Genomic DNA, 12,917 nt, shown 5'->3' with positions numbered 1-12,917 from the left:
GGGTGGGGCCGGGGGCGGGGCGGCGGTCCCGCCCCCGGCATGGCGGCGATGGGCCGCGCCGCCCGGGGCTGGGCGCGCTCGCAGCCCTGCGCCCTGGCGCTGGCCGCCGCCCTGGCCGTCTGCGCCTTCTACTACCTGGGCGGCGGCGGCGAGACCTTCTCCAGCGCCACCCGCCGCCTCCGCGCCACGCCGCCCGCCCCGGCCCACCGCCACCCCCAGCGCCCCGCCGGCGAGGAGGCGGCGGCGGCGGCGGCGGGGGGCCGCGACCTGCACCTCCTGATGATGTTCACCAAGGCGGAGCGGAGCCCGGCGCTGCGCGCCAAGGGGCAGGCGGCCCTGCGCTCCCTGCTGCGGCACGGCCGGCTGGGCGGCGGGGACGCGCTGCACCTCCACCTCGTCACCGAGGGCCAAAGCCGGGACATCGGCCTGGGGCTGCTGCGGGACCTGCTGCGCGGCGCCGCCTTCCGGCACCAGGTGCGACCGGCGGGGCGGGCGGCGGAGCGGCCGGGCCGGGCCGGGCCGGGCCCCTCTGCGGCCGCGGAGCGGAGCGGCGCCGCCGGCCTTGGCCTTCGGCGGGGCGTCCCGCGGGGCTGCCGCTCGCCCGCCGTCCTGCCGGGCGTCGCGACGGAAACGCGCGGGGCCTGCGAGCGCGGTTCTGCTTCCCGTGAGACAAAGGGAGCGGCAGCCGGCCGGGAAGAAACTTGCTCGACCCTCAGCCCTTCCTCTGGCTCCCTACGGCGCCGCTCCGCGGCCTCTCCGGTCTGCTGGAGGGCTCGTTCTGTGCGAGCCGGGACCCGCCGCTGCTGCCGCCGCTGCCTGCCGGGAGGTGTCCCGGCGCGGCTCGGCGGTTCCCTCGCCCGGGGCTGGGTGGCTGCGTGGCCTGGGGAGACCTCTGGCGAGCCACTTCTGCGGGAGAAGAGCAGCTGCTCTGAGCAGTGCTGCTCCTCTTCTAGAGACCCTGCTGTTAGCCCTGGTTCAGCCTCTCAGCGCAGGGGCCAGGCGTGCCCCCACTTCCCAAGTGGTCCCGCGGGACCGTGACCAGAAAAGGCTGTCGCCCTGCTGCTCGTGGCTCTTGAAAAGGGGAACGGAAAGCTTGCAAAGGTTGGAGTGCTTCCACGTGCAAATGTTCACCCGGCTACCTGCCAGAGAAACAGTTCCGCCTCCCAAAAACGTAGTCAGTGCAGTCCATGAAAAGTCAGGCTTTCCTTCACGTTAAACACAGTGTCTGAAAACTGAAGGAGCATTAAGTTCAGAGGCTCCGGGTAACTTGACTCTCCTGTCCTGAGGTGCTGCTGCAGAGTATTGCCTGGAAGCATCCTCTGCTTCTGCTGTAACTTTCCATTTCTCATCTTTCAGGTGTTTAATATTAGCTGAACTCTGCTGAGATGTAACCTCGACATTGATCGTACAGATCATTTGTTGGTAAATAATCCCAATTCTTCTCCTTAAACAGCACTTTACTAGTGCTGGCGCTCAGTCAGGTCACGTATCCGTCAGTGGGGGGTAACCTGCGCCCTGCCGGCAGTGCTCAGCTGGCTGGAGGGGGTCTGCACAGCTGCCTTCAGGAGCATTCCTCCCTGCTGCAGCGGGGTGGACCAACCATGCCCCATGACGGCGCAGGGCAAATGTGCAGAGCGACAGCCCAGCTCCGGTTTGTGGTACCGTGTCCCCTGGAGGGGGAGGACCCCTAGGCCACCGCAGCGTGCAGATCCCTTGCAGACAGCCCTCTCTGCATGCGGCTGCCTTACTGCCATCTGCTCTTAGAAACCAAATTCTGCGGGTGGCCTTGCCGGCATTGCTTCTCCGGAGGGACGTGGGCTTGTGAGTTGAATATTGCGTGAGGTGGGGGCACGCGGCGATATGTCTGTTGCAGGGTGGGCCTCTCTCTGTAGGTGCCTGTGGACTCGTAGTAAAGCCTGGCTCGTGGCTTGGTGAGTAGGTCTTGTGCCAGAGCTGATCTTTTGGGTGTAAGCCAGCAGCGTGGTCTGGTGGGCTCAGGTGAGATCTCGCCTGGGATCTACTCAGTGGGGCAGCTTCTTTCCTCTCTCCTGGCAGAGCCTGACATATCCTGGTTTCGTTAGCTGGCCTGTGGTTGGCAGTAGACTTCAGATCTATCCACTTTCCTGTTTTTAGGTAGAGTTCCTAGTACAGAGCAGAGGCTGTTGCCTGCTCCTCAAGTGTACAGCCTCGCCCCTAATACTGCACTGGTTTCTGGTACGCCAGCAGGTGACAGCACCTCTTTATTCTTGCTGTAGCCTACCCTATTCCTCCTCTCTATCAGCAAGAAGCATCACCCTGACTTGGACCTTTGGTGCTGCTAAAATGTTGAAGGCAGTTGATCCTGATACTCGGGTAGCCCTAGCAGTAACCCCTCTTCATCCTGAGACCTCTCCTGGTTCTCTTGGTGTCCCCAGAACACTCTCCTGGTTCTTCTGCTGTTTTCCTACAGCAGGCCCAGAGATGAGGCTTGATAAAGTGCTCAGAGGGCAGCATGAGCTGCCGAGGCAGGATTGATAAAAACCTTGAACTTTACTTTTTCTTCGTGAGGATGTGATTCAGGCTCTGCTTTTGGAGCTGTCCTTGCTCTCCCCTCCCAGCAGAGCTGGGCTCGGTTGGGTCCTCTGTTAGAGTGAAGCCCAGGAATCAGACCTAGATCCTAACCCTTGGGGAAGGTCATGGGCCAGCTCTTGTCTCTCCCTAAGCAAGTTCAGAAACTCTCAAGATCTCCTGGAGACTGAAGCAGGCGGCTGCAGCCTGCCAGGCAGGGCAGCGTGCGGAGGGTGAGAGCAGAGGGGCTTTGGGATGCACCGCGGTGGGGTGCGTGGGAGCAGCTCAGGCACAGGACCCTCCCTGCCACGCAGGGTGGACCTGGGCCGCCCCAGGCGTGGGGGCGGTCGTGACGTGGCATCACCGGTCCCACGGTGCCTCTACAGATGTGCCCCAGCTGTGGAGCTGGGAGCGCGGCGTGCCGAGGGCGAGCGGCAGATGGAGCCGGTGCTCTGCGCTGTGGTGCCTGCGTGGCTTTTTGGCGTGGGGTGGAGAGGAGGAAGTTGGCCGGGAAGCACCCGTGAGCGGCAGGGACGGAGGAAGGACTCGCCGCACGCCGGCACCCAGCCAGGACCTGGCCTTCCTGCCCACGCCTCGTCCTCCGAGCCTCGGCTCCCGGAGGTTCTGCTGGGCTTTTACCAGGGCTTTTATCCTCGCAGTCGCAGGGAGCGTGTCCTGCCCCGTGGGTTGCAGGGTGATCCCTGCAGCCTCTCCCGCTTCGTGGCGAGCGGGAAGTGATCCGGAGCGAGCCTGGGCATGTCTCAGCAGACGATACTGTGCTTACAAAGAGACCCGACTCGCCTCGTTTCCTGCAACTCTGGGCTGCACGCTCTGACTCCTGGTGCTGATTCATATCGCTTATTTATTCCGTTCCCCTCTGAGAATAAAATTAACTGCGCGTTCTGCTCGTTGCTCTTCCTGCTTGCTTGTTTAGATCAGCCCCACGGAGGATGCTGCCAAACGCTGACTCCTCTGCGGGTCTGGTGCTGTGCGAAGACGTGCTGGGGTGAATTTAACTGAGCTGCCGTCACCCAGCGCTTACAAGAGAGCTGCAAAGATACCTGGCACGAGAAGGAGGGAAAGTTAAAGACAAACGAAACGTGGGTTGTTTTTTCCTAGTGAATCAGTTGAAAGGGTCTTTTCTCAGTGCGGGACACGTGCTTATAAAACTGCTTGCACAGGAAACCCCTAGAACTTACTTTTCTTAATGTTCTCAGCAAATGTGGTCGGATTTAGCTACAGGGATTTACTGAAAGCTGCTACACAAATAAATAACGAAGCACAAAATTAGCAGCGGATCAACAAGCTGTGCTAAAGTCAGCAGTGGGGAGAGGAGAAGCCCTTGCGGTCCTGGAGAGACTGGCCGGCCTGTGGCTGCGGAAGGAAGGTTCAGCTGCTCAGGGGTTTGCTTTGCAGAAGTGCCTAATCAAAGGGTGGGCAAAAGACACAAATTTCCCTGTTTTCCTTGGCAGGGGAGGGAAGGCGGATGATGCTGCGTCTGGAGTTTCAGGAGTATTTTTCCCATGATTTTTGTCCACTGGTGCTTGGCACTCTGCTCATTTCAGAGGTGACTGGAATTGGTTTGACTTATTTTTCCCCCTGCTCAGCTGTTTCCCATGTGCTGTGCAGACCTCAGGCTGCCTTTGCCGGATGCAGAGAAGGGTGGTTACAGGTGCTGTATTTCTCCTCCGTGCTTCTCCAGTCCAGCCAGACCCCGAAGCTGCCCCTACCGCGCTGGGCTGGGAGCAGAGCGTCGCGCATCCCGGTGGTGGTGGTGCCTTTGCACCTGGAGAGTAGTGGTGTTTTGCTCTGTTTTGTCTGTTTTGCTGCCGATCTGCTCCCCGCAGCCGTGCTGCTCTCCTGCCTGTTCCTGCAGCGCTGCCGGTGCTAACCGCGACGGCGAAGCCGGCCGCGCAGCTTGGCGGGGCTGGAGCGAGGCGCTGCCGTAACGTTACCGGTAACGGCGTTTCCTCCCCTGCGGTGTCTTGGGGAATATGCTGTGCTATCCATAGCCAGGTGTGGCTGCTGATGAGCTCTCCTAATGCACGTTCCTGGTACATGTTGTTCTGCGTTTTTCCTGCCGTCCTCCTGCAGGCGCTTGGCCCTGAGCCCAGCAGCCGGGACGCCGGCAGCGTGGCCGCCCCGCCGAGGGACATGGCCGCGGAGCCTGCACCAGGGCTCTCGGACGGCACCCGTCTGACAGCAAGGGCCAGTGGCTGAGGGTGGGTGTTTGGGGTGGTCTCCCCAGGAGGGGAGGCACGGGGACTTTGCTGTGGCTGTCCTCCAGCGGTACCCCGCTGTGCCGGCGGTCAGGAGGGGCCCGTCACCTTGCCTCGTGCGGCGTACTGCAGGTCCCACGAGCGGCTCCCCGCCTCCGGCAAGCTCTGCTCTGATGCGAGAGCACTTTGATCTCGGTAACGTTTTCTGCAAGAAGGTGTGGGAGGAAGAAGCTCCAGACTGCTCACTGCCTCCACCTCTGTGCCAGCCTTGCTGGGTGTCAAAGCAGGCCCTTGTGCATCCCATAGAGAGGACGGTCATTGCACCAGCTCGGGCTCCAGAGCTGCTTTTTCCTTTGAAGCACTTGACTTGGTTTAGGGTTGTTTTTTCTTAAACAAACAAACGAACAAATGCTCTATCCTGCATGCTTAAGTGTGTAGTGCAGGGCTCCTTGCTGTTAAGCAGATGAAGTTTTAGTAGGGAAAAGGAGAGAAACCGCAGAACCCTTGATTAGTTTAGTTTGGAATGGACCTACAGAGATTGTGGGGTTGAGTTCCCTGCTGAAGGCAGGGCCAGCTTGGGGAAGTGTCTCGGTATCCCTCAAACAAGGGATATAGGCTCCCCTTTCCAAAACTCAAGTACTGCTGCAAAGTTGTGTCCTTGCTGGCCTTCAGTTCCTGCGGGGTTCTTCCTGCTTTCTCTGGCCTGAAGAAGGCAGCGCGACCTCGAGCCTCCACACTTGAGTTCCTGCACTCCCCCTTATCCGCACCAGGGTCGTGTCCCTCGTCTCTCTTAATTGCCCTGAAAATCCCTCTGGTTATCTTGCGTGATTCAGTGACCTGCATTCTTCTGTGTGTATAATGAGCATCAGGCTGCCTGAAAGTTCCTGTTCATCGGACTTTGACCAAAATTAATTATAAGCTTGTAAAATTTCAGTAGCTGACAAGGTACATTTGCAGTTGCTCCTGTTTCTGGCTGTCACGGTTTAACCCCAGCTGGCAACTGAGACCCACACAGCCGCTCGCTCACTCCCCCAATAGGATGGGGGGGAGAATTGGAAGAGTAAAAGTGAGAAAACTCGTGGGTTGAGATAAAGACAGTTTCATAGGTAAAGCAAAAGCCACGCACACAAGCAAAGCAAAGCAAGGAATTCATTCACTATTTCCCATGGGCAGGCAGGTGTTCAGCCATCTCCAGGACAGCAGGGCTCCATCACCCCTAACGGTGACTTGGGAAGACAAATGCTGTAACTCCAAATGTCCACCCCTTCCTCCTTCTTCCCCCAGCTTTATAGGCTGAGCATGACGTTGTATGCTCTGGACCACCCCTTGGGTCAGTCGGGGTCCGCTGTCCCGGCTGTGTCCCCTCCCAACCCCTTGTGCCCCCCCAGCCTGCTCGCTGGTGGGGTGGGGGGAGAAGCAGAAAAGGCCTCGGCTCTGTGTGAGCACTGCTCAGCAAGAACGAAAGCATCCCTGTGTTATCAACACTGTTTTCAGCACAAATCTGAAACATAGCCCCACACTAGCTACTGTGAAGAAAATTAACTCTATCCCAGCCAAAACCAGCCCCCTGTCCCATAGCCACGACCTGCACAAGTGTGCCGGGGCCGGTGCTGGTGCGTGGGCTCCAGCAGGGCTGAGATGTTCAGAGTGTTGCTGGCTGAGCACAAGCAAAGCTCCAGCACAAGCGGGTTGAGATCCATCTAGAGAAGTTGCTTGGCTCTGCTGTAACTCCTGATGTTTGGATTTTCATTGGCATGCTGTGGCCCATCCTCCCTTTCCCCCTCCAGCCCCGGCAGGACGTGCTGCACAGCTCGCCTCCATGCCGGGCTGAGGTTCAGGAAATCCGGGCTGCGTCCCTGGCCCTGTCGCAGCCTGCCTCTGGAGCAGGGAGCAAGTTTTGGTCCTCAGGGTAAGTGACGTGGTCTGGCTTGCCTCAAAACAGCAGGATGCCAGAGCCTGGAGCGAACCGTCACCTCTTCTGATGGACTCCATATGGGCGACCAGATATGTGGTTGCATTAGGCAGTGGGAACAGACCAGAAAAAAAACCACGAAACATAGAGCGTGCTTGATTGTGTGAGTGGATTCGAGTCTGCCCATCTCACGGTTATGAAATGGCTGTAAAAATCCTTCCCTCCTTTCCCTGCCACGCTTAGCTGGCACTCGTGGTACGGGGATGTGCAGGGGCCGGGGCAGTTGGGCCCCTTTTTGCAGCTGCAATGCCACCACCAGTATTTGGGCTTTAACAACCTTCCCCCCATCGCCCCATGTCGGTGCAGGCTGAGCAAAGGCTGCCAGCGCTGGGCCAGTCCCCAGAGGCAGCAGCTGAGTGGTGTTTCTGGTGTCTCTCCCAGGTAATAGTCCATGATGTGAATGAGCTGACGGAAAAGCTGTTCCCAATCGTTGAAGCCATGCAGAAACACTTCAGCGCTGGATCGGGGACCTACTACAGCGACTCGATCTTCTTCTTGTCAGTTGCAATGCATCGCATCATGCCCAAAGGTAAGCCTCTGCTCAGCTGCCGCAGCAGCAGCCTCCGGCAACCCGGGCTCTCTTTTTCTTCTGCACGGAGATGTTATCCGGCGCTATTTGAAATGCCAGGAAAGTTAATAAACTTTTGGGGTGGGCTCGTGGGGTTCTGCTCCTTCCTGCAGAGTGAAGGACCCTTCGGTCCAAGACCGCCCACATCCAGGTCTCCACCGGCGTGAGCGGCAGGAGGTTATCCGTGCCGCACGGCAGCTGGCCCTGCCCTTGTGCCCTGAGATGGTAGGAGAGGTGAGACAGGAGCAAGCGTGATTGCTCTGTGTGTGTTTACAGCCCCCCTTCCCCTTGAGGTGTCAGCAGAAAGAGGTGCCACACGCTTGTGGTGCAGCTGCGCGCTAAACAAGCAGCAGCAGAGCGCGGTTGTCGAGCCTTTCCTCTTGGCTTCGGTGAGCTCTTGGAAAGCTTTGCTGATTAGCAGCCACTGATCACTTAAGTTTCCTTATTGTGCCTTTGCTCTGCTGTTATCGAGTGCAGGAACAACAATAAATCTGCAGGAAAACAAGGCAGCTGGCAGAAGGGGCTTGGTTCAGTTGATGCCATGTTTTCCTTCCCCGGCTGCACGTGGGTGCTTCTCCTGGGACCAGCACGCTCTCTAGCCTTGGAGCGGTTGCATGAGGAGGAGTGTTGCATCCCTGGGCTCCAAACCCCGTCCCTGGAGCTCCCCCAGCCCCGCATGTCCTTTCCCAGCGCAGGTCCCTGGGCAGTCCTTGCCAGCTGCCTGGCTGGCCCGACGCACCGGTGATGGCATCGTCCCTTCCCGGGCTGGCCACGTGCCCTCCCTGTGCCCTGGCAGCGGTGGCAGAGAGCACCGGGGTCCTGCCTGGCCATACAGCTGCCCCAGGAGGAGGTGACCAGCCTCAAAGCTGTTTGTGGATGGCAGACGGTGGTGGCCCGTCCCCAGAGGTGTGTGTTGCTGAAATAGCTGTTCCCGTGGCTAGCACCACCGGCACCAGCAGCTTTCTCGGCATCTGGAGCCTCTGCCCAGCCATAATGTTCCCTGTAGACTTCCTGCCACGGATCTCAGGCGCAGTCTTGCTCTTTCTTGCTGGGACGTGGGCAGCTACGACTCCCCTGCGCCCCTGCTGAGCCCTGTCCCAATTTGGCTCTGCCCAGTAACTCCTGCCTCTGCACTGGTTCGTGAGGCTTCCTCTGGGCTTGCCCCTGTCGTCCTGGCACAGCTGTCCCATGCTAGCTCATTAGAATAGGGCATTAGTGTTTAATTTGCGCGGGCAGGCGTTAGGGAAGAGCAGGCAGGAAGGTGGCCTGCTTCATCCCCCTGGGGGCTGTGGGGTGAGGTGGCCCCGAGGGTCCTGTCCAGCCCCTGCCGATCATTACTCTGGGCTCCAGCGAATGTGCTGTGCATTGGTCTCCGTTAGACTTGGGCAATTTTTTTGTGTGTCTGGTGATGTCTGCATTGCGAGTGCTTTGAAGTACGCTGAATACAAACGACGGTATTAATGCTGGCTAATTCATTCCTCCCGATTCCCTACCCTGTCTTTACCGTGTGCTAAAGATATCCGTGTCGTGCCGCCTGCCAGCAAGAAGCTGCTCAGTCTGAAATGCCTTTTCTCGGTTTGTCAACCCGCGAGTTGTCTCGTCTCTTGGAAAGCTTGTTTGCTCTCCCTCAGCCTGACGGGGCTTTCAGTGGTCTGTTCGGGGCACAGGATGTTTAAAGAGGCATTTTTACAGTTTCATGAGCTTAGTTTTTGTTTCAGAAGCTGCTAGTAAAGCTGATTTATATTTCCCTTGCAAGGGAGGTCAGATTTACTGCGCTGGGCGCCTGGTGATTTATGGGGCTGGCGGGGCTCCCCGGTCCCTCCCGTTTCCCTGCACAGCCGGCACTGGACAGGAGGCAGCGGGGAAGGCTGCAGGTCTGCTGCCCGCTTGCAGGCTGCTGGGTGGCGTGGGAATGGCACTGGGCTCCTGCCGCTCTCCTGGCTCTGACAAACCAGCCGCTACTGGTATGAAGAAGCTGCTTTGCTAAGTTGGAGGAGAAAGGACTGAACCTTCCTTTTCAGGCAGCGTTAGCATTTTTCCTGGTGGATTTCTGTGCCATTTCACCTGCCCTGAGTGCTGCATCTTTTTGTGCACCTCTGCAGGCACATCTGGCTCCGTAGCGTTAGCACCTTTTTTGTGGAAGCCAGGTTTGATTGGAAGCTTAAGCATCCTCCGGCAGAAATGAAGGCCCTGATCTGAATATTAAACTCTCTTGTGTGTTTGATTGCATTTGTATTAATCAGTCTATAGGTTATCTTCAATAGCTAGCAACCTTTGCATTAAAGTTGCCTGGCTTTAGTTTCCCAAATTTATCATTTTTGAAGGGAGGCATTTCCGTGGTATCATGACTTAGTGATTTGTTTGGAGCCTCGGGGCTGCGATGGGGCACTGACTTTGGAGAGCAATGGCACTGAAAACTGAACATCAGGGTTGTTTTTTTTAAAAAAAAAAAGACTTTTGTGGAGCACGTGCTGGCTGCGTGCATATTGCGCTGAGAATAAATGGGGTTTGCCACTCAGTTGCTCTGTCTTTCACTGTTGCTTGGGATCCTTGCCCAAAAAACTTGAGATCTAAAACCTGCAGCTGCCAAACTATAATATAACAGCTTCTTAGCTGGTGTAAATCATGGAACTCTCTTGCCTTAAATGTCTTACATCAGTGGAGTTAATCTGATTTAAACCAGCTGGGGACTTGGTATGCAGCGTGCAGAAGTGCAGACTGCATAACTCTTGTCTGTGCTTGAGGCTCATAAATCCCGTTTTAATGCGGTGTGGCCAGGCCCAAAGAGCTCGAGGAGGGCTTGATGCATTGCAATGGTTCTGCAAGGGAGAAGTGATGGGAAGGTTACAAAGAGAGAGGGCAAGCAGGGTTCAGGCTTAGGAGGAGCTGCCAGGATGAGGACGGTGCCAGCATGAAATGGCCTTGGGACTTGCAGAGCAGTGCTAGGAGGAGGGAGGAGGACAAGGACTCGGACCTTTCTGCTTTCCTTCTCAGCATGCCCATCCAGAGGTGGTGACCTCTCAATTCCCAACTGGCTTCGATCCCTCTAATCACTTGTCATTTTAGTTGTGTAACTTGAGAGGACCCAGCAAGCTTTTTATCACTCTCCTTATGGGCACATGAAGCAGCAATGTCTGGGCAGGTCTGCCTGGCAGGCAAGATCACGGGGCAGAGTCCTGGTGCTGCGGGCGAGGGGAGGAGGAGTTGGCATGGCAGAGAGGCAGCCTGGGGAAGCTGTGGGCTCCCCAGGGAATTCTTGGCCCCCATCCCTGGCCCAAGTCAGGTAGTTTTCAGGGAGAATTAGTTTAGCAACTGGGTGTCCTCAGCAGCTGGTGGGGTGAGGGAGAGATGTCAGCATCCAGCAGCTTGAGCAGAGCTTTGGAAACTGCTGTTCGGTGTTTGACTCCATTGGTTTTGCTGACCGTGCTGCAGCAGGATGACCCTGTGGGAGAAGAGCAGAGGGAAAATGGGACAGGACAGAGAAGCAGCTTTGTGGCTTATCTCTGCCAGCTTGGACAGAGGAGCGGAGTCCGTTAGATCAGGGAACCTGGCTGGAGGTACCGTGCCTCACGTGGAGTGAGGGTATTTAGCAGAACTTGACTGAAGATGGTATTTGACAAATTGGAGGCAGCAGGGTTTCCTGGCCTGTAAGAAGAGCTGGCAGTCTTCCTGGGGAGTAGCGTCATCTCTGAACATGGTCTTGTCCTCCCTGCCTGGCAGCGCGTGGGGGAGCCCTCGGGGTTTCTCTCTCACTGACCAGCCCAGCCTGAAGGTAGAAGCCCTGATGAAGGGTGCGAGATGAGCGTGGGGTGCAAAGGGCCCGTGGGCTCTGCCGTGCATGAGGTTAGCCCTCGTGCAGCATGCTGCATCTTTCAGGCGCCGGCGAAGCACCAACTCGTTGATCCTGGTATGGCTCTGGGTGGGCAGGGAGAGGAACACGGCTCTGCTCCCCTGAAGCTGGTGGGATGCAGCTGATCAGAGCCACGGCTGGGATGTCTGCCTGGAGAGGAAGTGCCAGTGAGGACGGGGCCCCTGCTCATGCTAACATGGCTCTGTGTCTTCACATGGGCGGTGGAGGGAAGAGCGCGGAGCAGGATGGCATGTGACTGCAGTGTTTAGTTCCACTGATGGGATCTCTTACAAGCATATGTATAAAATTAGGCTTGGACATCTCCAGGAAAGCAGCTGAGCAGGATGGTTCCTCCTCGTGCCCAGCCTCTCTTCTGCTTTGATGCCTCCTGCATCCCAGAGATGACCCACGTGCCTGCAGAAGGCTCCAAAAGCAGACAGCGAGAGCCATCAGAAGGTGTCTAGCTAACAGGTGGGGAGAGAGGCAAACGCTGTTCAGCTCACCCCCTGCCTGTTTTAAATACTTTGAAAGCATGGGACCAAGAAGGGGAAGAGAGCCAATTCCCCACCTGGTTTATTCTGGTGTTAGGAATTGGGGTAAGAAAGTGGATGTGTTGCAAAATATTTGGGAGAGAAAACTTGGTGAGGAAATACTCTACATAATTATCACTATTGAAATCGGTAGGGTGAGAGACAACCAAATTATTAAGACCACTGGTTGCAGTGCTTATGAGAGGCGATGGATAAGAGAAGTAGGAGCTGGGCAGTACTCTACCATGAAGACACACCTGGGGACTTGCTGACTGAAAACTCAGGAGCTTGGTCTGCAGATGTATTTGATAAGATTATTCATCAAAGGCAGGTAAGGGAACTAAGCAGCAGTGGGAGAAGTGGGTAAGTTTCTGTGTGACTAAACAAAGATGAGCAGCTATGAGGAAGGAGAACAAAGCAAGAATGATCATTATGTATTGCTGAAATTTATGGCATATCGACATGGTCTGTTGGAAGAAAACTGGAAGAGGTTCAGAGAAGAGCGGTAAGGGACAAACCTGGCTGACTGGGACTCTCCAGTCTGGGAGAGGGCCAGCCGAGGGGGTTACGGTGTGGTCCATGAAGCCACAAGCTGTGCGAGGCAGATGTTCGTACAAGAACTGGGAGGCATCGAAGTTGGTGAGAGGTGGGTTTATAACAGAGAGTGCGGTGATCTGTGGAGCTCCTTGCTGCAGGACGTTGTAGATGCTGGGCTGCCTCAGGGAAGAGGAAATCATCGCAAGCTGCTGCCTGATAGACACCAAACTTCAGGATCTCCCCGAGCTGCAAGCTGTGCAGGAGCACATCGGGGGGACGGACGCGGCTGTGTGTGGTGGGGGGAAGCACAGCCGGCTGCTACAGGTGAATAAGCAGCACCGTGTCCGGGGAAGTGGCTGCCAGCCGGGAGCTGTGCCATCGGCTTCATAGCGGGTATCCAGCATCGGCTTCATAGCGGGTATCCAGACTTCAGCGTCTGTGATCACATGGGAGGTCCAGTGGTATCCCCGGCCTCAGACTCTGAATGGGGCAATTCCTCCAGCTCATTATCAACGGCTGTACTGATTATTAAGCGTAGACCAGATTATAATGAAGTTTGTCCAAGCTGCCTCTTAATGACCAAGCCCCAGGGGGCTTGGGGTTTGGTGCTGCTTGCAGCAGGCTCCAGCTGCTGGCTCTGGCTTGGTCTCCCATGAAACTGATAGCAGCCTTTGCCTGCTCTGGGAGCCCCGGC

At 56.9% G+C, this 12,917-nt stretch overlaps 1 protein-coding gene across 1 annotated transcript in view; it reads left to right on the top strand.

The window, feature by feature from the left end:
• Positions 1-25: 25 nt before the first annotated feature.
• Positions 26-12,917, top strand: part of XXYLT1 (xyloside xylosyltransferase 1) — a 37,590-nt gene continuing 24,698 nt past the window's right edge. Inside the window, exons 1-2 of the mRNA XM_075031663.1 lie at positions 26-474; positions 7,120-7,267. Coding sequence (XP_074887764.1) covers positions 40-474; positions 7,120-7,267 — 583 coding nt within the window. The 5' untranslated portion in view covers positions 26-39. The remainder of the gene's footprint in view (positions 475-7,119; positions 7,268-12,917) is intronic.

The sequence above is a fragment of the Buteo buteo genome, chromosome 7 (assembly GCF_964188355.1).
Source record: "Buteo buteo chromosome 7, bButBut1.hap1.1, whole genome shotgun sequence".
NCBI lineage: Eukaryota > Metazoa > Chordata > Aves > Accipitriformes > Accipitridae > Buteo > Buteo buteo.
This window is presented reverse-complemented; position numbering and strand designations above follow the sequence as displayed.